The sequence below is a fragment of the Oreochromis niloticus genome, linkage group LG15 (assembly GCF_001858045.2).
Source record: "Oreochromis niloticus isolate F11D_XX linkage group LG15, O_niloticus_UMD_NMBU, whole genome shotgun sequence".
NCBI lineage: Eukaryota > Metazoa > Chordata > Actinopteri > Cichliformes > Cichlidae > Oreochromis > Oreochromis niloticus.
Window position 1 is genome coordinate 25,395,725 of NC_031980.2, and position 27,100 is coordinate 25,422,824.

The 27,100-nt window shown below is 42.3% G+C and overlaps 2 protein-coding genes across 4 annotated transcripts; both read left to right on the top strand.

The window, feature by feature from the left end:
* On the top strand, nt 1-12,230 carry LOC102076767 (NLR family CARD domain-containing protein 3). 3 transcript variants are annotated; one of them, XM_013272272.3, is made up of 15 exons: nt 1-143; nt 1,205-1,262; nt 1,342-1,458; nt 1,660-1,773; nt 2,038-2,154; nt 2,466-2,579; nt 3,813-3,929; nt 4,991-5,039; nt 5,137-5,350; nt 6,323-8,117; nt 9,613-9,780; nt 10,021-10,194; nt 10,323-10,496; nt 10,860-10,906; nt 11,009-12,230. In XM_013272272.3, the coding sequence occupies exons 2-15, from the start codon at nt 1,219-1,221 to the stop codon at nt 11,569-11,571; spliced, it is 3,807 nt and encodes a 1,268-aa protein (XP_013127726.1). In that variant the 5' UTR covers nt 1-143; nt 1,205-1,218; the 3' UTR covers nt 11,572-12,230. The 3 variants fall into 3 exon arrangements, with proteins under 3 accessions (XP_013127726.1, XP_013127729.1, XP_019201105.1); XM_013272275.3 differs by lacking the exon at nt 2,466-2,579; XM_019345560.2 differs by lacking the exons at nt 1-143; nt 1,205-1,262; nt 1,342-1,458; nt 1,660-1,773; nt 2,038-2,154 and having other exon boundaries at nt 2,464-2,593.
* Nucleotides 12,231-17,674: 5,444 nt separating this feature from the next.
* On the top strand, nt 17,675-24,729 carry allc (allantoicase). The gene is made up of 11 exons (XM_003446696.4): nt 17,675-17,880; nt 18,427-18,477; nt 20,553-20,640; nt 20,992-21,111; nt 21,213-21,292; nt 21,700-21,832; nt 21,919-22,074; nt 22,192-22,265; nt 22,866-22,974; nt 23,051-23,169; nt 23,242-24,729. The coding sequence occupies exons 1-11, from the start codon at nt 17,791-17,793 to the stop codon at nt 23,419-23,421; spliced, it is 1,200 nt and encodes a 399-aa protein (XP_003446744.1). The 5' UTR covers nt 17,675-17,790; the 3' UTR covers nt 23,422-24,729.
* The last annotated feature ends 2,371 nt before the right edge of the window (nt 24,730-27,100 follow it).

Consider the following 27,100-nt stretch of genomic DNA (forward strand, 5'->3'; position numbering starts at 1 on the left):
AATCTGCAGACCAGCGAGCTCCTGTTTAGTCTTGCTTTTAGTTGCTTTACATTAGAAGCAGTTGTTTAAGATGAACTTCACACAGACTATTTCTTCCATCGAACAGTAACACAAACTGCTTCCTGCCTCTTCACTGTGAGCAGGTATGACCAAACAGCTTCCAAGTCTTTGTAGGATTTTGTTGTGTGTTGCTGCAGAGGTGTGTTCAGGGGCATTTTTGTCTGTTCATGCATTTTCATTCATGTGACCATCTGCTGTCTCAGCATGCTCTCTGTTAGAAAATCGTTACGCTAACGGAGGTTCAAGCTGGTCTGCAAGAACTGATATTCAGATGACTAAATGACCTTTTCACTGGTTTATGTTGGGCTATCGCAACACATCAGTCTATTTGATTTGTTCTCAAAAGCTTTCAGTTCAAAACTGTCTTCTACAAAAAGTCCAAATGTCAATTGTTATGGTTATTTTTGGAAAACGTTTTTTTTCAGAGTGGGGACCTTCACATTACAACCATCTCTGTGATGGAGAGATATTTTGTTTCCAGCCATGAGTTTGATTAATTGGTCTTGAGTATTAGGGGAACTCATCAAAAGGGTTATTGGTAGTATTATGATCAACCTTACTCCAGATTTAAAAAATTAGACTTGCTACTTGTTTTGTTCTGTTTCTATCATTTTTATAATCCTTAATGAGTCAAATTTGACTTTGACACAACAGGAAGCTTCAGTAACCAGATGGCATGCAAAAAATTTGAAACAAACAAACAACACAACTTTTTACATATAAATAAATGTCCTTTGATATAATGACATTTACAGTTTTTACAACAAACAGAATGCTATCACGCCGATCAGCAGCTATAATTCGTATCATACAAAATCAAAGTTCAAGGTTTTATTTTTCTGAGGTATCAAAATCACAAAAAGGTTCCTGATATCCCTATTGCTCAATGTGATTAAAACCCTACCGCCAAGATAAAACGACATGAAAGGAAATCAAACACTATCACACACACAGTATTTCTGTAATGTGTTTCTTATCTTTGTTTGTTTTATGTCAAGGTATTAACATATATTGGTATTATGTTAACAAAGACCAGTTTACGTTTTGAATATCAAAACGAATCCAAACTTTTTGTAATTGTTTGAATTGCTGACAGCAGTCAGAACCAATGTGTCCTGTGATGTTAAATCTGACTTGTGTGAAGGTTTGGGTTCTGCTATGGATCAGTGCAGGGAACATGAGAGTCGAACCAAACTGCAGAGGTGAGATGACCAACCACCCATGACGCATCATCTTATCTCTTCTAGTTAAGCACTCAAGTTGAATTATTATATATAATAGGAAGATCAAACACCGCAAACGGGACTCGCCTGTACCCAGCTGTGTCTCCATGGAGAGCGATTGGTCCAAGGGTCCACATGTTGACCTCAAAGATGGACATCACCCTGTTGATCCAAAGTAAGAAGTCAAAGGAACTAAAACAGATTTGTTAGACAAAATGATTTCTTAACAATATTGAAAGAAATATTGATCTTTATTTATTTATCTTAATATTTAGAAAAAAGTTTAGAAGAGTGTTCAGAGTTTTTCTTTATGTGATAACTGTTTCAGGTTATTAATGAGTTCTTATTCAGGATAAATGAGTCCTTGTGTTTGCAGGAGGAGCCTGCAGCAGAGACCACACTCGCCTGTATCCAGCAGTGTGTCCATGCAGAGTGAGCGGTCCAAGGGTCCACATGTCGACTTTAAACGTGAACAGAGGTGTGACCTTGGGTAAGGACTGCAAACTGAAGGTGCAGCTTTTTTACAGTTTCAGAGGGGCAGAAAATGGATGGATAGATGTTTTAGCACTGCATTTAGAAATACCAGTTTTATCCACTTTATTTAACATGGTTTAAATTCTTTATAGCATGCTCTAACCATTCCATGGCTTTATGTTTTTTTAGCAGGAGGATTTACTTACTCATCCTAACAGACAGGTACTAAGACAGGTCGCATAGGATGGTGTCTAACATAAATGTGTTCCTATATTTAAAGGAAAATCCTGCAGCAGAGACCACACTCTTCTGTATCCAGCAGTGTGTCCATGAAGAGCGATCGGTCAAAGGGTCCACATGTCGACTTTAAACATGAACAGAGCCCTGATGATGCAAGGTAAGAGCTCAGCAGGGACGGTTCAGGACTTATCTGAAACAGACATTACACATATTTTAGAATCAAGTTTTTATCCACATATAGATCAGAAGCAGCAGAAAAAGGATGGATGGATTGATCAGTGAGAAGACTGAATAGGTTATGTTTTATTATTGCATTTGCAAATGCCAACTTGTTCCCACCACTTATAACATGACCAGTCCCATTTGATTCTTTATGCTTGCTGCAACTATTACAGCACTTTGTGTCTTTTACCACTGTGGTTCACCCTGTGTGCTTGCTAACTGAAATCTCTCCCCCTGTGATTGTAGGAAGGTCAGACAACAGCAGCAGCACTCTCCTGTATCTAGCAGTGTGTCCATGCAGAGTGAGCGGTCCAAGGGTCCACATGTTGACTTTAAACATGAACAGAAGTCTGACCCAGGGTAAGGACTCAAAGGTGCATGAGTTATCTGATACAGAGTACTGCACATATTTTAACCATCAATTTTATATCCGAATAAATGTGTCAGACCATAAGGCGCACTTGATTATAAGACGCATTAAGCGAAACAAAACAGTCCAGTCAGAATTGAGTAACTCAAACTTTACTCAACTCTTCTTGCTTTCTCCACTTCTGTATCCTTGATTCATTAATGTTGAATTTTCTCGCAGCTGCTCTATTCCCATGTTGTTGCAGTATATTAATGACTAACCTCATATTGTGGATGGATTATCTTAGTTGTTCTCCTCACTGAAGTTTGGTTCATTTACACCGTCCTGCGATGCCATTGCATTTGCCCCTAACCATCGGGAACGCTAGCGTTAACTTTTATAGAGTGGAAAAAAGTTAGCATTCTTCCTCCAGCTTCACTGTGTTTATGTTATGCTAACATAGCTGTGTCGCTAGCAATCACGTAGCACATCTTTATACCAGCTAGTCCAACTTCAGTAACCCTACAAAAGTCACTGCTGTTTAGTTTTCTGTCTTCATTTCTGTCTAAAGTGATAGCAGGGCTGCATGTTTTAATTTTTCAGAAATCTCTCAGTCAGAACATGATATATCATGTTTAGGTGGAAACTAGCGAGCTAACTTGCTGTTAACTTCTAACGCAGTTAAATTTAATAAATTCTGTTTTCATGGATGTCTGAATGTTAAACTTAATTGTTACACCTTTTAAAGCAGCAACGCTTATCATTTTGTTAAGGATGAAAGAATTTAGACAGTTTTTAACTCTCAGTGATGGCGCAGTGTGCGTTTGACTTTGGGACCTGAAGCAGAGTTTGGACACAGATTACTGTGCAAAGCTCCTGACTACGGTAGCGAAATGCTCCGACAATCCATCAAGCGGTGCGTCTTCGTAGCTTACCAAAGGTTTGAGGTTGGAAAGCACAATCAGAATTCATACATAAAGGGCACCAGATTATAAGGCACGCTATTGATTTTTGAGAAAATTAAAGGATTTTAAGTGCGCCTTATAGTTCGAAAAATATGGAAAAATACGATATATTAAGTTTTAGCATTGCATTTAAACATGCTGGTCTAATCAAGGATTTTTAACATGGCTTATTACTTTTATTCATTTATGATTATCTCTAGCATGGTGCTTTGTATTATACGTATTTTATCACTGTGGTTCACACTGCTGGCTAACTGAAATATCCTCCTGTGATTGTAGGAAGGTCAGACAACAGCAGCAGCACTCTCCTGTATCCAGCAGTGTGTCCATGCAGAGCGAGCGGTCCAAGGGTCCACATGCTGACTTTAAACATGAACAGAAGCCTGATGATCCAGGGTAAGAGCTCAAAGTGTGCAGATGCATCTGAGAAAGCCCCTTAAAATTTTTGATAGATTGGTGCAGCCATTATAGCAGGAGGATTTATACTTGGACTAACTAATACTAATCTAGTCCATAAAGCGTGTTATCTAACTGAAATATGTTTCTGTTTGTATCAGCATTATCTTTCTATTAGTCTAAAATCGAACACATTTCTAATAAAGAGCTATGATGTAGATTTTTATGCTCACAGCTCTTTAGCAAAAGTAAAACTGCTCTCAACAAAATACAGCCGGACAAACAGTGAGGGGGTGGAAGGTTGGCGCTATGACCTCCAATTCACACTGGCGTGGTTTGTAGCCATGTGCAAATCAGTGGAGGTGAGTTAGAATTGAATTAGAATTATCAAGTCTGAACAGCTGGATGCAGCTGGAAAAGGGTGGAGTGCCCACTCCAGGTTGGGGATACGTTGCTGTCTTAGACAGAAAAAGACCAAGTGGAGCAGAAACACCTCAGACCAGTTCTCAGCACAGTGGTGGAGGGGTGATAATTTGGGGTTGTTTTGCAGTCAAAGGACTTGGGCACTTGGCAGTAATTGAGTTAAAAATGAACTATTACAATACAAGTACAAGTCTTTTAGTCATAGATAATGGCATCTGTCCAACTGTTAAATCTTGGCTAAAACGGTTTGATGCTATGGTACATTATTTCAGGCACACCAAACAGTCTACAGCAGAAAGTCTGAAGAAAGAAAAAAAAATAGATGTTGCAATGATGCAGTTAAAGTCCAGACACTGTGACAGAACCTCAAGAAATCTGTGCATGAACAAATGCACACAAACCTCAATGAAGTGAAACAACATTACAAAGAAGACAGGCCAAAATTCCTCCACAATGATGTGAGAGACTCATAAAGTCATACAGAAAACCATTACTTCATGTTCCTGCTGTTGAAGATGGTACGTTTACATTTTTACTGGACTGCAGAGTCCTGTAAAAGCTTTATTTTGAACCTGTTATCCTTAAGCAACTTCACATGATAACTAAAATAAACATAAATATTTTATGTGTCTCTCTAGAGTTCAGCATGCCCAGCAGGATCAAAAAGACCTCGACTCCATCTTCACTGTGTGTAAATGTTCACCCACTGCACTTATCGTCATCAGTGATTGCTATTCTGGTTGGAACAACCTTCAGGCTACATGCATTAATATTTCTTTTCCAGAAACTGGAGGAGAGCATCATCAGTTTTGTGAAGGATGAGCTGAAAAAATTCCAGAGGATTCTGAGCCCAGATGACTCAGCGGGATTGGAGAGTGAGAGAGCAGATGGTGAAGATGTGGAGGAGAGGAGGAGCAGCAGAGAATCATTTTTGAAAATCACACTTTATTTCTTGAGAAGAATGAAAGAGAAGGAGCTGGCCGACCATCTCCGGAGCAGTACGAGTATTTCAGTAACGTTGATGTGATGTCACTTACTTACTGCCTCGTACAGGGCATAGGCTTTGAACCTGTGGTGGTGACAATTCTGACATTTCTCTCGCTTGCTCTCATTCTCCTTGAAATGTTTAACTTTCCAACATGGAGAGCAGCACTGCGCTTTTCTTCTGTGGATGTTAAGGTCCCCAAAGCCTTAGTTTCCCAGAATGGTAAATGATCTTTTCTGTTGTGGAAGAGCAAGGAAGGTGATTCTTGGTGACTCCATGGGTCCTGGGAGTCAACTGGGTGCCTTACAGGTCCAATATTCTACTACTTACCTCACCGTATACATATCTTTCAAGTTTCTGCCCCAAAGTGACAGAGTGACAGCGCAAAGCCGCCAGTACACGATCGACACTCTGGTTTTTTAGCTTTCTCTCTTTGTAATTCTTTCTCACTTTCAAATCCAGCCACATTCTCAGCACAGTATTGGTTTTTAAGATGGGTGATGGTATGTTTTGTCAGGCATTTTTGCAGTAATAAACACCTTCTCTAACACCTCTAGCTCGACCGTGTTAGTGATTTTTAGTTACCGGCCTTAAAGTCATTATGTCAGTATCACCTTGTTGTTCGGGAAAACAGCCAGAATAGTTCCCTGACTTAAATGATGCTCACCACTCACTCAGAAACAGAGCCTCACAGTTTAACTGTGGTCGTCCCTTTGGCTAGTTATGTATCTACAAAGTGAAGGTGGAATGAACTCCCATTTTGAGTTTGTGTTTCAAAATGCAGGCTTGAATGGTGTTAAACACACTAGAAAAATAGGTGTGCTACAAGGACAGGCTGCCTTTCAACCTGGTGCACGTACTTGTTTAAACACATTGTGTTTACGGGATTTTCAGTAGCTGCATATTTGTTAAGCTACTTGTTGTTGAGCTTTTCATATTCGTGAGATTTAACAGGTTTTAATTTCTCTTTGTTTTTTTTATTTAGGAACTCATAATACTGTGTGTCAATATAAGCTGAAGTCTAGCCTAAAGACGAAGTTCCAGTGTGTGTTCGAGGGAATTGCTAAAGCAGGAAACCCAACCCTTCTGAATCAGATCTACACAGAGCTCTACATCACAGAGGGAGGGACTGCAGAGGCCAGTGATGAACATGAGGTCAGACAGATTGAAACAGCATCCAGGAAACCAGACAGACCAGAAACAACAATCCGACAAGAAGACATCTTTACAGTCTCACCTGGAAGAGATAAACCAATCAGAACAGTGCTGACAAAGGGAGTGGCTGGCATTGGTAAAACAGTCCTAACACAGAAGTTCACTCTGGACTGGGCTGAAGACAAAGTCAACCAGGACATCCAGTTCATGTTTCCATTCACTTTCAGAGAGCTGAATGTGCTGAAAGAGAAAGAGTTCAGCTTGGTGGAACTTGTTCATCACTTCTTTACTGAAACCAAAGAAGCAGGAATCTGCAGCTTTGAAGACTTCCAGGTTGTGTTCATCTTTGATGGTCTGGATGAGTGTCGACTTCCTCTGGACTTCCACAAAACTAAAATCCTCACTGACCCTAGAAAGTCCACCTCAGTGGATGTGCTGCTGACAAACCTCATCAGAGGAAAGCTGCTTCCTTCTGCTCGCCTCTGGATAACCACAAGACCTGCAGCAGCCAATCAGATTCTTTCCCAGTGTGTTCACAGGGTGACAGAGGTAAGAGGGTTCACTGACCCACAGAAGGAGGAGTACTTCAGAAAGAGATTCAAAGAAAAGGAGCAGGCCAACAGGATCATCTCCCACATCAACAAATCACGAAGCCTCCACATCATGTGCCACATCCCAGTCTTCTGCTGGATCACTGCTACAGTTCTGGAGGATGTGCTGAAAACCAGAGAGGGGGGAGCGCTGCCCAAGACCCTGACTGAGATGTATATTCACTTCCTGGTGGTTCAGGCCAAAATGAAGAAGGTCAAGTATGACGAAGGAACTGAGATAGATCAGCACTGGAGTCCAGAGAGCAAGAAGATGATTGAGTCTCTGGGAAAACTGGCTTTTGATCAGCTGCAGAAAGGAAACCTGATCTTCTATGAATCAGACCTGACAGAGTGTGGCATTGACATCAGGGCAGCCTCAGTGTACTCAGGAGTGTTCACACAGATCTTTAAAGAGGAGAGAGGGCTGTACCAGAACAAGGTGTTCTGCTTCATCCATCTGAGTGTTCAGGAGTTTCTGGCTGCTCTTCATGTCCATCTGACCTTCATCAACTCTGGGGTCAACATGCTGGAAGATCAAATGGCTTCTAAGAAGCCTAAGGTCTTTAAAAACAAATCTAGTCTAAAACTCCTTCATCAGATTGCTGTGGACAAGGCCTTACAGAGTCCAAATGGACACCTGGACTTGTTCCTCCGCTTCTTCCTTGGGCTTTCACTGCCGAGCAGTCAGAATCTCTTAAGAGGACTCCAGAAAACAGTAGGTTCAGAGTCCAATCAGAAAACGGCCAAGTATATAAAGAAAAAGATCAATGATAATGAGGCTACTGAGCAAAACATCAATCTGTTCCACTGTCTGAATGAACTGAATGATTGTTCTCTAGTGGAGGAGATTCAACAGTTCCTGAGTTCAGGAAGTCTCTCTACAGATAAATTGTCTTCTGCTCAGTGGTCAGCTCTGGTCTTCATCTTACTGTCATCAGATGAAGATCTGGACATATTTGACTTGAAGAAATACTCTGCTTCAGAAGAAGCTTTTCTAAGGCTACTGCCAGTGGTCAAAGCCTCCAACAGAGCTCTGTAAGTGGATGACATGATATATATAATATAATAACTAGAGATGGACCGATCCGATATTACGTATCGGTATCGGTCCGATACTGACCTAAATTACTGGATCGGATATCGGAGAGAAATTAAAAAATGTAATCCGATCCATTAAATATCACAAAAGCACTTCACAAAACTTGCGACATGGCGTAACTCAGCTCATAACCTTAGCACGTCGGAGCAGTATGCGTCACGTGATAGAGTGGCTGTGGCGTGCGAGACCTCTCGGCGGTCTGGTTGAGCATTTGGAGACTCGCTACCAAACCGGTATTTCATCTCCGTGAAAAGTTATCCCAGAGAGAAGTAAAGCAAGTGTGTAAGTTCATCTCTGAATGTTTGTAAAGCATTCCCACGTTAAGCTTATGACTGCCTCTCATTCTCTCCCCCTCCCTCTCCTGTTGCTACTTCAATCATGAAACTGATCAATGATCGGCTTTTCTGTCGCGACTCCTGTCTCTCTTGTTTGTTTATCGCCCATTTTGCACCAGAAAGAGGAAACCAGCGGCTGAACAACAGCAGCATGTTTAAGCTTGATAAGCTGTTGTTAGAATTTATTTAATATTACTTTCTACACCAGGATCCTTTTCTACGTAGCTGACAGCTGGTAACTGTGCAGGGGCGGGTCTAGCAAAGTTTTGCCAGGGGGGCAGGTAGGGCATTAACAGGGAACGGGGGGCACAAAGAAATACTTTTCTTTCTTATTCTGGTTTAAAATGTCTAGCTTTTAATAAATAATTATCTGAATCTTACACCCAAAGTATTAATCTGATGTAAAATGTATAGAAGTCCATTTCCGAATATAGTAACTATTAAGTCTAATATACCCTAGTAAGCTATAGTACGTTTTCCTTTGGGAAGGTACCATCTGTGCAGTCTGCAATTATGTTGCAGACTGTATGTAAGAAAGATGTTGACTCTATTTCATTATTGTAGAAAATGAATTGATTTCTGTGCATTTTTTTTTTTTTTTTTTTTTACAAGTCCATTAAATTAAAGTTGATTACGTCGATTACGCATCACAAGGCCGAGGGTGGGGGGTGGTTCCCTATTTTTTTTTTGCTGGGAGATGGCAACCCTGTTAGTTAGGTTGTTTAATATTTCTGCTAAGTACTCTCTAAAATACCAGAATAGGGAGGATGGTGCAGGTTTAAGTTTATTAGATTGATCAGTATTGCTGAACTATGAAATATTTTGGGTGCAGTGTATTTTTTGCATACAGGTATAACAGAATAGCTTTAGTTTTGTTTTGTTTTTTAAACTTGAGTATGAATTTATACAAAATGCAGCAAGATATTTAAAAACAGTATTGTTGATTAAAAAATACACTATATCGGATTCATATCAGTATCGGCAGATATCCAAACTTATGATATCAGTATCAGACACAAAAAAGTGGTATCGTGCCATCTCTAATAATACCATAACTGAACATATTAAACATTTGTAATTACTATTTCCTGCTTAGGCTAGGTGCTTGTAACCTGTCAGGGGGAAGCTGGAAAGATCTTTCCTCAATTCTCCAATTTTCTAGTCTGAAAGAGCTGGACCTTAGTAACAATGACCTGCAAGATTCAGGAATGCTGCAGCTATCTGTGGGACTGAAGAGTGCACACTGTAAACTGGAAATTCTCAGGTTAGGAATCCTTTGCAAAGTATCACACTTCAAATTTGGCAACAGTAATGCTTAAATTGTCAAATTAATTTCTATTAAATAAAATTGGGACATAATTTGTTAATTAATTTAGGGCGGTGGCATTTTTGTGTTTTTGTATTAACATTTGCAGTGATCTAGATGTGTCCAACCACAAAGCTAATTCAGTAACACCGAATATGAAGTGTGTTTAAAATATTATCTCTAACCCTAACTCTAAAGGATGGCTGTGTGCAAACTGTCGTGGAGAAGCAGTGAAGCCCTGTCCACAGTTCTCCGCTCTGAGTCCTGTAGCCTGAGAGAGCTGGATCTGAGTAACAATGACTTGCAGGATTCTGGCGTAAGAGGGTTGTTAGCTGGACTGGAAAGCCCACACTGTAAACTTGAAACTCTTAGGTAAGAAATCAGATGTTTATTTCTCTTTTTCTAAAGACTGTGTTCTGCAGATGCTTCTGTATATCCCGACCAATGTTTTAAGCTTACCTATAACACTGTTTAAATACAATTTCTTTTAATAATTTCAGCCTCTCAGGTTGTCTGATCAGACATGATGGCTGTGCTTCTCTGGCTGCAGCTCTGAGATCTAACCCCTCCCATCTTAGAAAGCTGGACCTAAGCTACAATCATCCAGGAGACTCAGGAGTGGGACTGCTGTCCACTGGACTGAAAAGCCCACTCTGGAGACTCGACATTCTGAAGTATGATTCATGAAGACACCAATCATTTTTGTAAAAACAATAATATTTTTTGAAAAATACATGCCATGGAGGCTCTTAGCCTTTTTATGTATTTTGACAGGCATGCATTTAAACCCTTCTGAAACTTGACAACATGTATTAAGCCTAATTTACACTATTTAGCCCTTCTCTACAATACTGTTATAGATTTAACACTGTCAGTGAAGCTGGGAAAAAAATAGCATTTTAAGTTTCAGTTTTCAGAGCATGTGTGGTTAATTGGTGGCTGCTAATAGTCCTACATTAGCTTATATTTTAGAGCATCTCTTCCACTTTTCATAATGAAAGACAACATATCAGCTAACTGGGTCGTTTTTTCACCAGGGTGGAAAACTGTGGAGAACAAAGGTTAAAACCCGGTCTGAGAAAATGTAAGCATGGACTTGGTTAATAGGAATTTATGATATGAAACCTTGTATTTGAATATTCTTTATGTCATTTATTTTACAGCTTTGTCTTCTTTCTTCTGGCAGATGCCTGTGAACTTACACTGGACAGAAACACAGCACACAGAAAGCTGAAACTTTCTGAAAATGACAGAAAAGTGACGCTGGTAGGAGAGAAGGAGCAAACTTATCCCAATCACGCAGACAGATTTGACCGTAGGGAGCAGCTGTTGTGCAGTAATCGCCTGACTGGTCGCTGTTACTGGGAGGTGGAGTGGAGAGGAGAAGTTGACATAGCCGTAACTTACAGAGGAATAAAACGGAAAGGAAACAGTGAAGACTGCAGGTTTGGAATGAATGATCAATCGTGGTGTCTGCGATGCTCTGATGGTGGCTTCTCTGTCTGCCATAATAACAAAATCAGATCAGTCCCTCCCTCTTCGGTCTCTAACAGAGTAGCAGTGTATGTGGATTGTCCTGCTGGCACTCTGTCCTTCTACAGAGTCTCTTCTGACAAACTGATCCACCTCCACACCTTCGACACCTCATTCACTGAACCTCTGTATGCTGGGTTTGGATTTGTGTTTGGGTTGGGCGTCGAGTCTTTGATGCTGTCGATTGACTCCTCTGTGTCTCTGTGTTCAGTATAGGACAAATAATTGCACACATCAGTCTGTAACATCCACAATGAAAATATGATATGGGATTTCAGAAAAAGTTCTAGCAAAATTGCTGGATAAGCAAACAACACATTACATTTCCTTTCTGCTTTAATATAGGGTGACCATATTTTGTTTTTCAAAAAAGAGGACACTTTGCTCAGTCATGAAGAGCCATTGGCGGGGGGGGGGTAAATTAATAAAAAAAGAAAAAGACAAAGAATGCTTAGACACTGCTAGCATAATGGACAGGGCTTCGACGGGGCTCCCACACAAATGCAAAGCAGAGGATGAAGCATCGCCAAATACTAAAAAATATGGTGAAGCATATCTTCCCTTTGGCAACACCTGCACAAGTGCCAAGATAGGTCTCCCCGACAGAATTAGTTTCCCCTGCGTCGGGAGCACGCGCTGGGCTGTCCAAATCACGAACAAACAGTATCCCACATTCTTGATTTTTAGTTCACAAACACTTATTATAATGACTAACTACTAACATTTTGGAGATGTTGGCTGTTTATACAGTAAAGTTACAGTGGGATACAAATAATATCAGGCTGATCCTGCCACGATTGGTTCCCCCTGTGCAAATCAGGGACAAACAGTATCCCACAGTTGTTTATGTTTTTGAACCCATTTTGCAAAGAGAAGCATTTTTGAAAGCAATGTTAAATATTATTACACAGGAAAAAAACAACTACACGTAAAATAATTACACCGTGACGCCTCTGCCTTTCTAAATGGAGGGACAGTAACTGCGTGTATATATGTAAGCGTGTAAAACCTGAAGATAGTCAGATTAACAGTAACGGTATTTTGTCTCCATCCGCGATTGTAGAAATTCATCTCATGTAAACAGTAACGTGGCGCACAGCGTGAAAACAGGCACATACCTTTGACGTTGCGTGATGAACTCCGTATTCCTCGTCCACACGTAAACGCAAAAACTGAGTTTTCGAAAATTTAAAAAATCTCCGTTTTCGGTGATTTGAAACGCCGTTTACGTGTGGACGAAAAATGTCATATAGGCTTTTACAAGTCAACGGGCGCAAAAAAAACAAAACAAAAAACAAACAAACTTAAAAGCCTCTGGAATTAAATAATGGCACAGAAATAATGCCTCATCTGCATAAGAAAAATTACCAGTACTGGGCCGGTAATTGGGAAATTTCTTTTGCAGTTCATCTTAAATGATGCATTTGCGCTTTGGGATCTTTTAAACATCATTAGGCGCGTTGCTGCACACTGTCTGTCCCGTCTGTGAGCGCAGAACAAGCGCTCACTAAGCAGCAGTTTGGAGATGACTTCAAACACATGGGTCCTCTTTCGGACTATAGGAAAACACGGACATTTTTATCAATCTCGAAAATCTCCCCGGACGCCCCGGACAGAACGTGAAAAGTGGACATGTCCGGGGAAAAGAGGACGGTTGGTCACCCTATTTAATATAAGAGATGTGATCTGAAAGTTTTTGTATTGCTAGTTTGGCTCTGAGGATTACTGCTCTTTTTGGCCAACTGCCTTCTAGAATGCAGTAAAACATACTACATGGATTATCATACTTTAATGGCAGTTTTTCAACTCCTAACTTAAAGTATAGAATATGGCAAATGATTCTAAAGAACATAATAATCTGCTTCCATACATCCATTGTTTGTCGTACTAGGATTAGAGTAAGATTGTATTTTTGCCATAAGCAAGGATAGTTTCAGTACTAGAAAATATTACCTTTCAAAGTCTCTTAAATGCATTTATCGTTCTTCCTTTATCAGAACTTGTTAGGGTGTAGGTCAAAATTACATAAAAAAGGGTAGATGTGAACCGAACCCTTCTCCTACCCTTAAATCCTAAAACCAGTCAATGGCAACTGCATACATGTAAAGACAATGCATTTCTCTAAGTTCATCAAGTTAATTTTCTTAGTAGTCCTTACCCTTGAAAATATTTCTTCTTCTTCTGTCAAAGGTTATTATCCATTTAAACTTGGCTACAAGTTTTAAACTGAACACAGGTTGCAAAGTTGCATTTGAAAGTACGTACCACTTCAGGACAAAAAAAAGAAAAAAGAAAGCTTCCCCATATTTTCATTGTTTTGTTCTTCAGTCACCAACATCACTTTAATTTTCTGCAATTTTTTACTCAGAATCTTTTTTTTAAAGTTTTCATTATTTCTGCTTTAATTTGTCAAGATGTGAAACACGACAACATGTACAATAAATGACCGTATAACCTGACTTGTGAGATGTGAGATGTCATGTATTTATGTTTTTCACTGATCACCGATCAGCAGTGATCAGTGAGATGCTTGGCTACAAGATGAACAGCCACAAGGAGCAGTACCCAGTACCCTAGGAGACTAGAGGCCAAGGTCAAAGTAGCATGGAAGGAAGTTAGCCAACTATCGGAGCTGCAGAAAGGGGCAATCAAGAGGGTGCCTAAGAAGTAGAGCAAACTGCTATATATATTATATTCCTTCAGCTTGAAGGACAGACCACCTGCAGGGATGAGAGGGTTTGTTTTTAATTACATACACTATCAGTCAAAAGTTTTAGAACACCCCAATTTTTCCAGTTATTTATTGCAAGTAAAGTTGTTCACGTCCAGTGAATAGTTTAAATGGTACAAAGGTAAGTGGTGAACTGCCAGAGGTTAAAAAAAGGTTACCCAAAAGTGAAAAATTATTTACATTTCAGAACTAAACAAAAAGGCCTTTTTCAGAGAACACGACATGGGTTAACAATTTAAAGCTGTTCTGCAGCAATGGAGGTTGATCAAGACTTAAAAGTTGGAGCTACTAATTCGTACAGGTGTTCCAACTTTTTTGGATTACTTACAACCCCCTCTGTCTACATAAAAGCAGTGCTGGAACACACTGTGGTACCATACCCTTGTGAGCATCAATTGAACTGCAGAAAGTAGGGTGCTGCTACAAAAATGGGGAGAAAAAAGCAATTAACAGTGGAAGAGAGACAGGCCATCATAGCACTTAAACTGGGGCAAACTCTGACAGGAAGAGGTCTGGCATACCCAAAGCCACAACTGAATCAGAGGACAAGTTACTGAAAGTTAACAGCTTGCGTGATAGGCGGCTTGCAGGACAACAGCTTCAAGCACAGTTTAATAGTGGTCATAGTAAGCAGCTCTCAGTTTCAACTGTTAAGAGAAGACTTCGAGCTGCAGGTTTGACAGGACGAGTTGCAGCAAGAAAGCCATTGCTAAAACATCAGAATAAGACAAAGAGGCTTGCCTGGGCTGTGAAACACCGCCACTGGACTACTGGAGACTGGAAGAAGGTATCATGGACTGATGAATCCAAATTTGAAATCTTTGGTTCAAGCAGGATCTATGCACGCCATCGAGTAGCTTTGTTGGATCAACTGTCAAACATAGAGGAGGACGTGTGATGGTCTGGGGCTGTTTTGCTGTACCCAGGGCCTGAACCAAAATGGCTACTAGAGCATTCTGCAGCGCCATGCAATACCCTCTTGTATGCACCTAGTCGGTCAGGGATTCAGGATTATGACCCAAAACATAAGTCCAAGCTATGCCAGAACTACCTCAGGAAAAAAGAGCAAGATGGTAACCTTGAAAACATGGAGTGGCCAGCACAGTCTCCAGACTTAAACCCCATCAAGCTGGTTTGGGATGAACTGGACAGAAGAGTAAAGGCAAAGCAACCCACATGTGCCACTTTCACAGTACTGGGTCTGGGGACCCAGGGTTTGTGTTTTCTGGGTCCAAAACAAAATGTTCACAGAAAGCACTGGAGCTCATGAAATAGTCCTAAACAGAATATCCCAACAGGCGCTGGAGATCATGAAACTATCCAAAACAGAATGTCCACAAAAGGCACTGAAACTCCAGAAACAGTTCCCACACAGTTCAAGGGGATAACCCGGAGGTCGACATTACAGGAGTCCAGGTCTATACAATAAAGGGGGCCAACTGCGCGGAAAGTGTCAGCACAGTTCAGGAGGTTGACCGCGGAGCCAGTGGTGGCAACGGAGCAGTTCTGGAGGCCGACCGCGGAGCCAGCGGGGTGATGAGACAGTCCAGGGTGCCAGCCGTGAGGAAAGCAGCGGCAGGTGAAGCAAGTCCAGATGCCCACCGCGTGGGAAACGGGGGTGGCAACATAGTTCAGGAGGCTGCCAATGACAGCAAAGATCCTCAGCCAATGGCCTGGAAAGTGGCCGTCGACAGTATGGTGCTGGACGTGGACGAGCAGGCCTTGCAGAATGTGGATGAGCAGGACCAGAAGGCACAGGACCAGACACGCAGGACCAGATGGGGGCGTAGCAGCCACAGGCGGTTGGATGGCCAGCATCATGGCTGTTGCAGATGGTGGATCTGATGGCAGCGTGGCTGCCGCAGATGGTTTATCTGATGGTTGAGTAGTTGGTGGAGCTGATGGCTGGACAGACTCTCCAGAGCCCCTCAGCAGAGGCAGACAACAGGTGGGCAGACTCCCCAGAGTCAGCTGAGTAGACACTGCAGAGAGTCCCCAGCAGATGGCGTCGAAACCGTGGACAGCTGGACGGACTCTCCAGAGCCGCCAGTGGGCACAGACAGCGGCATGGAAGCTGCGGAGTGCTGGAGCGGCTCACCAGAGCCCCAAGCAGAGATGAGGAAATGCTGGCGTTGCTCACCAGATGCCCCAGCAGGAACAGACGGCTGGCGAGGCTCTCCAGAACCCCCCAGTGGGAACAGATGCAGGACCAGCAGGTGCAGACATCTGGCTGACCAGACAGCTGAGCAGGTGTCTGAGCAGATGACTGGGCTAATAACTGAGCTGGTGACTTAGCTAGCGACTGAGCTGGTGACAGAAGTAGAGGTTGTTGTAATGGTGGATGAAGTGGTGGATTAGCAGGTGGCTGTACTTGTTCTCCTAAGAAAACAAGGGAAATGGCCGGATGGGCTCACCTGAGCCTCCACCGGAGACAGGAATGGGTGCAGGCACCTGCTGTTCCCACCCCAGGAGCAGGTATGGGTGCAGAGGTGGGCTGTTTCCTGGTTGGCCTCACCCTGGGGACCTGCATGGGTGCCGGGGCAGACTGGACACCAGTCACTCCCACCCGAGGGGTAGTTATGGGTGCAGGAGGGAACTGGTTAATGGCCACCCTCACCCTGGGAGCCGGAACAGGCACTGGCGATGCTGGGCAGCTGCTGTCCCCACCCGAAGAGGTGGTAAAGGTGCAGAGACTAGCAGAGGCTCAGCTGGCCTGGAAACCGGAGCAGGGACCAACCGGGCCCCACTCGAGAAACTGATACAGGTGCAGGGGATGGCTGGACCGCAGTCACCCTGAGAACAGGGGGCACAGAGAGGCAGAGGAGCAGTCTCGGAAAAAACAGTGTCAGCAAAAATAGATTTAAACCCTTTGCCACCTTGACGGACAGTTTTTGCAGTCTTTGTGGTTGGATGGACAAAATATGACTTGACAGAACCTGACTTGACAGAACCTGAAGTTCTGAAGAGGAAAAGTGCTGAAGAGGAACAACCCTAGATTTCTGTTCAGCCCTGTTATGTCTGTTATTTGTAGCACTATGGTCTTGGAGGAATGTTGTCTTCACTGTGTACTGTATCACTGCACATGATTGGAATGTCAATAAAGCCACTTGACTTGACTAGTAAGATGCCCAAGCTTCGTGGAGGGCTTTTTTCAATAGATTACAGATATAGGTTATCAAGTACTTCTGATTTGAGGCTCTCTTTTTCAGAGGAGCTACAGTATCCAGAGTCGTGCGCAGTGAGGATGTAAAATTAGTAATGAGATAATTGAGATTGATCACCGTTGTGGAAGTTCACCACCAGTCCTTTGGTTTTCCCAGCACTGATCTGGAGGCACTTCCATAAATTCCTGGGTCAGCTCTCTTTACTTTATCAGCTCCAGTGTGATTGGAGAACTGCTGCAGTGTGCTTTGCTTATGATTTTGTAGGTATGAATTTGTCTTTATAGGTTTCTGTTCACCTGTATTTGTGTGTTTGTGTTGGACAAACTGACTGCACTGGTCAAACTGTGTCTGTTTCAGGTGAGTTAACAAAGCTGTAGATATGCAGGTAAATGAGTGACAGTGTGAGCAAACAACTGCTGTCTGGCTGAGCAAACGCTGAACTTTGTGCTGCAGGGCAGCGGCTGCGCAAGCAGATCGGCAGACAGTGGCTGCTTCAAGTTTTGTGTTCTTGTCTTAGTGGAAAATCAAGGAAAGGTCAGTATGGCGGAGAAGAGGATGGCAAGAAAGGCACGTGCAGAGCCCGACTTCCTGCAGTTCAACGATCTGGGCTGTGAGACGGTCGGAGGGAAGGTGAGTCACCGCGAGCATGTTCACGCTGCTGCTGCAGGCAGGTTCACTCACTCCACTCATTACAACTGTCTGAAACCACAGCCTGATATGAAAACAATGTAAAGTCAGCACTATAACATACGAAAGACACAAACATGTACACATGAATTATATTGCAGTTTGTAATCTTTCATTATAATATGTAATTTATAGTAAATTAATAAATTGTGACTTAAATCAGGGCTGCTAACATTCAGTTCAGTATAATATGACAACAGACATAGAAGAAAACACAAAAAGAGTTTTAATTGGCTTAAAACACGAAAATACATAAAATGATCACAAACAGGTCTAATGCTGATTTTTTGTACAGTTCTTACGTACATTGTCTTTAACTGCAGTTAACTGTCTAAATATTTTCTCCCCTGCTGCTCAGGAAAGAGGCCAGCTAGCTGTTCACTCAGTTTCTGTTAGTGTAATGTTTAATTCCCGCTTTAATTCTGTTCACTTCTCTGTGTTATCACATTAAAGCTGTTTGTGTTAGCAAAGCAATTTTTTTTCTTTCAGGTCATTTTTGCCACAGACGAATGGTTTGCCCCAGCGAGAAACCTGCTGAAGGTAAAATAAGTCCACTCATCAGCATCAGTGACGTTCACATTAAGGGAGCAGTCCACTGTTTCCTCCCCTGCCTGCAGCTCTGAGCCCAGTGGTTCATATTTCACATCATTAAAAACACGCCTTGAATATTTGTTTAACATCTTATGCCTGTTCTTTCCATCAAACAAAGTCTAAAATGTTTAGAAAACTGTTTCTAAGGCACTATTTTCAGCAGTGGAAGAATCCACATTAGGATGGAGGACAGCATATTCAGACAGTGATGAACTGGACGTAGCAGCAGGTGTATGGCAGGATTCTTTCTAATGATAAAGTTCTTTATGCAGGTGACTCAAAATCAGCTGGATAATTATAAAACATTGACAGATTTATCTTTAAATTGTTTTTAAAGCTTTTAAAGGCATTCAGAGGTGGCAAAAGTACACATTCTGTACTAAAGTAGAAGTACAGATACCATTGTTAAAAATACTGCAGTAAAAGTTTGATGTACTTATTCGACTTCTTTACCCAAGTAAAAGTAAAAAAGTACCGGCTCTGAAATGCACTCAAAGTAAGAAAGTAAAAGCAGCTCTTTGGAGGACGTTTCTATTCTTGTGCAAAGCAAACTGAACCCTGTGCTATATTAATATATTAATAAAATAATATCAGTAGATGGGAAAACAGACTTTACTCTTTAATCCTAATTGTACTAATCTTGAATCAGAAGGAAAAGAAGGAAAATAAAAATATATTTCTATTTTTGGTTCCCTTTATTGTAGAGGGTGACTTTACCTCTACCTCTAAACAGGAAAATTTGTACAGTCAGGGGTTAAAGTGGAGGTGGCGTGGAAGTGGCCTGGGGAGGAGGGGTGGGGGGTAGGGGTCTCAGTGTGGGGAAAATCATCATATGTCTCAATAATTTCTAATTTTTGAGAGCTTCAGTAGATTTTCTTAGTGTACAGGCTGTGATCAGCTGCTGCTCTTTGTGGATGTACACATGTGGATTCAACCAGATGTGAGCAAATGTTTCCTGAGTTGTCCCGACTGATTTTATCTTCTACACTGACTGTACACTGTTTATGCTGACTTTATATTATACACTATACAACCATCATCAGCTAAAATTCATATGAGTCTCTGCTGCACTTGATGTAAGCTAACTGTGACCATGAAACCACAGCCACTCTGCACCAGTCACACACTGTTCTTCACTTTAAATCCATCACAGTGCAGCAAACTAACCTGTTTATCCTAACCTGCAGAAGATTTTCCTGCAGCCTTTAAATAACACAGTTAGTCTGCCTCAGTTTGTTTAGCAGCAAGTTTCACAATATGAAAAAACATAATGTCCTTTCAATCTAAGCTCTCTCCTTCCTCTCCTATCCTGTTTTTCTTATCTTTCTCCACCTCTGACTGAAGTTAGCGCTCTTTCTTTTCTCCTCCTGTGAAATGCAACAGCATGACCTATAGCTGCAACACACTGTGAGACAAACTGCACACAAATTTGTGTGTTTGCTGATGTTTGTTGAGCTGATGGAAATGCTGCATTTCAAATTGCCTGACACTTAAAAAAACATTACTCCCTTTATCCTCGCTCTTCTTCTTCTGTAGGGCTAGATAGATGCTGAAGACCTGCAAACACATCTTAATGACACCTGAAGTTAACCCTAAAACCACCACTTTAACCCCTGACTGTGGCACAGTTTTATCTCTTTTTATGCGACATCCTCTAGTGACTAATAAACAAACAGGACTGCCTTTCATGTCTTCTGTTTAGGTTCAAATTTATGTTTGATGTTTGGAGGCTTTGCCGTGACGTGAAATAATAACTCCCCCCAAAGACGTCAAACCTGAAGTAACGAGTCTGTTTTGAAAATGTAGGTAGTGAAAGTAAAAAGTAGTCAGAAAAAAAACTACTCAAGTAAACTACAGATACCAGAAATTCTACTAAAGTACACTAAAGAAGTATTTGTAGTTTGTTACTTCCCACCTCCTAAGGTGTCTCTGAGGGGTGTGGTGACCTGCACTCCTGCTGTTGGTAGGTGTGCTCCCTGAAGACCAGTATTTTAACAGGCTGCTCATAATGTTGGTTTGTACAGAGAGAGCCGCCACAGTTCATCGCATCTGCCTTCACCGAGTTTGGAAAGTGGATGGACGGATGGGAGACGAGGAGGAAGAGAACACCTGGTTAGTACCCTGAATTTTCACAAGCGTACCTGTTTTCTGACACGGTGCTTTCTTTTACTCTATTCTGGGTTTTCTGAGCTTCAGCTCCAACATTTCTTACACTTGGGTTTTGTTTTTTTTTAATTCTGTTTATTTTAGTGTTCTTAGTTTGGTTATTATCTGTGTTTGTGTTAGAGTTTAACTGTTCCCTCTGTATTTCCTGTCTCATCTTCTTGAATCATTTCCCCCTCTGTTATTTGTGTCTGTGTTTCATCCATCCATTCTCTTTTCCTTTTTTGCTTTTTTACTGAGAAGTGAACCAATCATCATCGTGTTGGTTTGTTTGCTTGTTTGCTTGTTGGTTGGTTGAAGGTCACGACTGGTGCATTATCCAGCTGGGAGTCCCAGGTTTGATCCATGGTTTTGATGTCGACACGTCCTTCTTCACAGGAAACCACTCACCCTACATCTCCATCCAGGCCGGCTGTCTCGGTATGTCATCATCGTCATCATCATTATATTGCCCAATAACGTACTTTAAACTTTTCCATATCTAAATAGCTTCAATTAAACACTTCCTGTTGTTCTCCCAGACCAGGAGCCTCCTTTCACCCTGGAAGGAGACCGAACTGGTATGGCTGCCTCCGATAGTCAGATGGCAGCTGTTGCCAAGGTAACACTGACCTTCATGTGATCACTGACACTGTAGTCTGCCCCAGCTAAACAAATATTTAAAACAAGAGTGATGTGCTGAATTGACAGCTATGGTGGGTTTATCTGCAGCCATGTGAAAAGCGGAGAGGTTCTAATCATCAATCAGTCATTAATTCATCGTCAGGACACCATAAAGACCTGAGTAGAATGTCTTTTTCACATGACTATATGCATGTGTGAATGAATGGGTGGATGACTGGATATGTAAAGCGCTTTGGGGTTCTTAGGGACTAGTAAAGCGCTATATAAATACAGGCCATTTACCATTTACCATGGCTGCTGATTGGGTGAACACCTGTGCCATGTGGGCATGTCTCTGACCTGGACGTTCACTGAATGATGTAATTTACTGTGTTTGATTGACAGCTGGGGTCGGAGGTGTGGCCAGAGCTGGTGAGTGTGTCACAGCTGCAGCCTGGATACTCGGACTGCTGCCATAACTACTTCAAAGTCAGCTTCAGCGGGAGAGTGACACACCTGCGCCTCAACATGTACCCAGGTACACACACACACACACACACACACACACACACACGGTCTGTGCAACTATATATGCATCTACAATATACTGTGTGTGTGTTTCAGATGGAGGCATAGCCAGACTGCGGGTGTACGGTGTCGGGCAGAGGGACTGGTCATCTGTCTCCACCAATCAGGATGTTGACCTAGTGGCTCTGACCAATGGAGGAGTCTGCCTCGGCTACAGTGACGCCCACTTTGGGCATCCACGCAATATGATTGGTTAACATCAGATAGTACAATAATCTGTATTTCAATATAAATTGATAATATTGTGTTGAATGTCTCTGCTGTGAGTGAGCTGGGAGCTCTGGTCAAACTGGTGTGTTGTGTTTGCAGGACTCGGTCGAGCTGCCAACATGGCCGATGGATGGGAAACGGCCCGCAGACTGGACCGACCCAAAAAACTGCAGGTGTGCACACTGACAACACTAATGTCACATCTCCGGCTCTATATGTTAAAGCAGCTGTACATGATTCACAGCCAGCTTTATTCTGATTGGCCGGCCCAAAGGATTTTTGACAGCATGTTTCTCTGACATCATAAAGATCCAAGAGCAGAAAAAACTGTGTGAAACCACTGAACTGGAGGAACATGAGAGGAAATGAGGAAAAGTCTTTAAAGTTTCTAACCTTTACAGGTTTAAAAAGTTTAAATCCAGCAGAAGTAAAAGTGGTGCGCTGTCCTGACATGGACCTTTATAAAAACTCTTCACATAACAAAATGTCCTCCAGCAGTGTCCACACAATGAAAAACATCAATTTCTCCTTGACTTCATTTACTACCAACAGTTTCCTTGCTTGTCAGAGAGTCCTCCCTCTCTCTCTCTCTTAAATTTTTCCTTTTCGTTAGAAAGGTTTCCACTTTCTTTTCAAGCTGTCCTCAGTGTCATAATTCATTACATTATAACGATATAATATTATTAACTTGTTGTTTTACCAATCGTGAACATAAATATTATTACCTTTTATATAGGTGTGGGTTAAATGCTTCCCTGGTGCTCGTCTTGTAGGCAGACCAGCGTGGGATTCTGCAGGTTCCCGGCTGGGAGTGGGCGGTGTTTCGTCTCGGTCATCCCGGACTGATCAGCAGCGTTGAGGTCGACACCAACCACTTCAAAGGTGGAGACACGTCAGTGCTGCTTTTCTTTCCTTTATAAACAAACTTAGCTCTTCAGCCTGACACTTTCCCCTCCAGGAAACTTCCCAGACTCGTGTAAGATCGAGGCGTGCACTTTGACCCCTGAGGAGGAGGCTCAGTGTATCAGCAGTAGGTGGGATTCTGGGAAATGGAGGGTCCTTGTCCCTCCTCAGAAGGTAACCTTTGTCACCTGTTAAATCATTTTCACCCTCTCATCCTCTTCCTCACTGCCTTCTACCTCTCTGCAGCTCCGCCCTCATCACATTCATCACTACGGCAAGGCGGAGCTGAAACTGAGCCATCCCATCACCCACGTTCGACTTATCATCACCCCGGACGGAGGAATCAGCCGCCTCCGTCTGTGGGGTCGACCCACACCATTCGCTGCAACTCTGGCCAATAAGAAGTGGACAATGTCCAAACTGTGACACCCAGATGTCCTCCGACCCTCAGCACCACCTGCTGGTTGGTGGACCAACATCAGTGTTTGAGTCACGTTTCTGACAACGACACGACCAGTGCTGGTGCTCTGATGTGAGCGGACTGAGTGCAGAGTGCTTTTAAAAAATGAAGTCGCTATTGATCTGCTGGTTATTGATTTCCTTTTGTGTGCTCCTCTGTCATTAGTTCTCATCCATCCATCTTAGTTTTCTCTCCCTCAGGCTCAAGGTCAACTTGAATCATCTTCCACCTTCCAGCCGACACCCTGACCCCCACCTCCAATGATTCTCCAGGACATTTGTCCTCTGAATCTGTCTGAAACAATTATGATTGCGCCTCCTCCTTTCCCCATCTGTTTGAGGTTTAAAGACATGAACTGGAAACATCTGGGCCTGACACACAGCTCCAGCTGTGGTCTGCACCTACACACAGTGCACAAGAGCGGCAGCAGAACTGCACCGTCAGGAGGGGTCAGGGGTTAGCTGCCTCATCACTTCATTAAAAAGCTGTGCTCAGTTGTTCTTACTCCCACAGTCAATGATAGTAGCCCCTACTCCACCTTCGCTTTGGCTCACAAAGCTGCTGTGAATGGTGGAGGTGGTGTAGCTCAGACACATGTGACATGTGCTCACACTGGATTCACGTCACATGTAGGACCCTCACTCTGATATTTCTGAATTTTCAGTCTCTGGTTTCGGTTCCTTTTCCATGTTTTAGTTAGATCGTCTCCGCTGACTCCAGTGATCGTTTAAAGCACATACATTTAAAAACACTTGACACTTTTCGGATGTGAAAGAATGAATAAGTTTGTTTACTTCTGTAAAATAAAGCTGTGACAGTTTGATTTCACTATAAACATGAAAGCAACATAAAGTCACTAATAAATAAAACAGTTTAAATTTATTTACAACCTGCCCTCCAATCACAAACACCGCCTCTCTGTAAAACCTGTGACTCAGAAAAAATCATTGGCAGAGAGAGACGATGCTTCCTTAACTCACCTGTTTTCATTATTAGGGACGTGGCCTCTGTGACTGGCAGGTGGATGGTGACACAGGCAGCTGTAGCTGTTAGCTGTCTGCTATCTTCAGCTGAACTGGACCTCTGCACCGTGTTTGTGCTTTTGGAGCCTTTTGGAGCATTTTAATGACATCATGTGACCAATAACACGGCTGCAATGAGGTTAGTGTAGTAACAGAAGGCTGATCTCCAGTTTTCACTTCTCTACTGAGTACTTCCATGTTATACCCAGGGACCATGAACCTGACTAATAAATAATACAGTACTATGTAAAAGTGCAGTGGTTTATTGAAGCATGCTAACATTATGTAAATACAGCACATGAGGCAAAAACAGAGTTTGTACCAATCTTCATTCTTCAACTCAGTCTGGTGTTCAGATGTTCAGTGAGCAGGATGCTCTGAGCACTTGCAGAAGAGCGAGGGTGGAGGATAAAGATGGTGCTGCAGGCAAGAGGAGAAGAGGAAGAGCTCAGAGGAGGTTCATGGTTGAAGGAGGAGACGTAGAGGACTGGAGTGAACGGCTGGGAGAAGAAGAATTAAATTTAATTGATATAATGCCTAGACGCTTTATATTGTAAAGTGAAGACCCACAACAATAAAAAGAAGAAGTCTCGAGGAGTTGTTTGTTTTTATTTTTATGAGCACAGATAATTTTTACAAAAACAAGGAACATGATTCAACAGAGGCAGTGACCCATAACCCTAACAGACTACTGCAGTAAAAATCACATCCATCCCAAAATGTGCATTTTCCTATTTTGTTTCATTCTCCGTGCACACACACAGAGACACTGTTGGTCCCTGATCGCACCTTCTTCATGTAAAACCCACCAATGAAGTGATAAAATAATGAATGCCTTTAAAAGCTTTAAAAACAATTTAAAAATAAATCTGTTAATGTTTTATAATTATCCAGCTGATTTTGAGTCACCTGCATAAAGAACTTTATCATTAGAAAGAATCCTGCCATACACCTGCTGCTACGTCCAGTTCATCACTGTCTGAATATGCTGTCCTCCATCCTAATGTGGATTCTTCCACTGCTGAAAATAGTGCCTTAGAAACAGTTTTCTAAACATTTTAGACTTTGTTTGATGGAAAGAACAGGCATAAGATGTTAAACAAATATTCAAGGCGTGTTTTTAATGATGTGAAATATGAACCACTGGGCTCAGAGCTGCAGGCAGGGGAGGAAACAGTGGACTGCTCCCTTAACGTGAACGTCACTGATGCTGATGAGTGGACTTATTTTACCTTCAGCAGGTTTCTCGCTGGCAGGTTTTTTTTTTTACGATCAGTCAGTCCACACACAGAGGAGACAAAATCAGTCCTTGTCTTTTTTGTAGACTCAATCGACCAGTCAATGTTAAAGTCTCCAAAAAGAAGAAATGTCTTTGTCTTCATTTGACACCATTTCTATTTTTCTGCAGATTTTAATAAAATAAAATAAAATAATCTATATTCACTGTCATGTGACTGTGAATATAGAAACAGACACCACCTCCATTACTGTTTCTATCCTTCTGGTAAAACCTGCAATTCTCTATATGTAGTTCAGAGTTTTTAACACTGTTGTCTAAATGAGTTTCCATTAAAGCCAGCACATGAATTTTAGAATCTGTTAATATTTTCTCAACTTCAGGATGCTTATTCCTACGACTGCGTATGAAGCATATAAAGCACTGTACGAAGCACTCAGAGTGCTTCGTACAGTGTGCATCATTCACACATTTATATTCGGGTCATTTGGCACGCAGATCAGAGCAGCCAAGGATCGAACCAACAACCTTACACAGTTTTTACAGCAGGTTTTTATTCTGAGGTGTTTCTCATAAACTCAGAGTTATTCTTTTAATGTATGACTTTCACCTTGGAAATCCAAAGTTTTCCCAGCTTTGTTTCTTTCTTTAAATCCCAGCCTGGGCTGAGGTCACCTGTGACTTTGGTATTTCACGTCATGTTTAGGGGAAAATCACTGATATAGAAAAAGGTTTAAAATAATATTAGGTGAACGTGGAAACTTTTCCTGCATGTAAAACTGCTCTGGGATTTCCTCAGTTACACCGTTGAGTATCCTGTGACGGGTTTTGGTCCACACTCTGCTCACATGTTTCAGCTGTTACAAACTCTGCAGGCTGAAAAACACCTGAAGAGGTGCTTAGTGATGCAGACGCACCTGAGCAGGTGTTAGTGGGTCAGTGCATGGAGGAGGCATCGCTGTGACGTCTGTCAAACGTGAGAAAAGGACAACGGAATAGAACCAGCTGATACACCTGAGCAGCCACGGTCCTGGTGGTTAGAGTCACTCCACCTTTGTTACGCTGGTGGGGGTCTCTGGGTTTTCATTGGCGTTTGTGCTTTGTGTTTGTCCGATGTGGGGGTCCTCTGGTCACAGTGCAGACAGCGCTTGTTTAAAAGCATCGTGGGTAATGAGCGTGTACAGACTCAGTGAGCATGTGCAGACTCGGTCTTTGTGTTTCCTGTGAATAACAACGCGTGTTCAGACTGTGGACAGCAGAGAACCAATCAAAACCTCACCTCCTTCAATCGACTTCTTCCTTGTGAGTGTTTTCTTTGATCGCTCTGCGGCGTGACGGACGACGGCCCGTGTGCTGCTGATTCGCCGTTTGTCAGGTTCAGCTGCT

What these genes read in the sequence shown, in the direction of transcription:
- LOC102076767 (XM_013272272.3), top strand. Translation starts at nt 1,219, where the DNA reads ATGGATCAGTGCAGGGAACATGAGAGTCGAACCAAACTGCAGAG. An exon ending in CATCACCCTGTTGATCCAAA is followed by an intron (nt 1,459 to 1,659) that starts GTAAGAAGTCAA and finishes TTGTGTTTGCAG; the next exon opens with GAGGAGCCTGCAGCAGAGAC. An exon ending in AAAGCCTCCAACAGAGCTCT is followed by an intron (nt 8,118 to 9,612) that starts GTAAGTGGATGA and finishes TTTCCTGCTTAG; the next exon opens with GCTAGGTGCTTGTAACCTGT.
- allc (XM_003446696.4), top strand. Translation starts at nt 17,791, where the DNA reads ATGGCGGAGAAGAGGATGGCAAGAAAGGCACGTGCAGAGCCCGACTTC. An exon ending in CAGCGAGAAACCTGCTGAAG is followed by an intron (nt 18,478 to 20,552) that starts GTAAAATAAGTC and finishes TGGTTTGTACAG; the next exon opens with AGAGAGCCGCCACAGTTCAT. An exon ending in TCCTTGTCCCTCCTCAGAAG is followed by an intron (nt 23,170 to 23,241) that starts GTAACCTTTGTC and finishes ACCTCTCTGCAG; the next exon opens with CTCCGCCCTCATCACATTCA.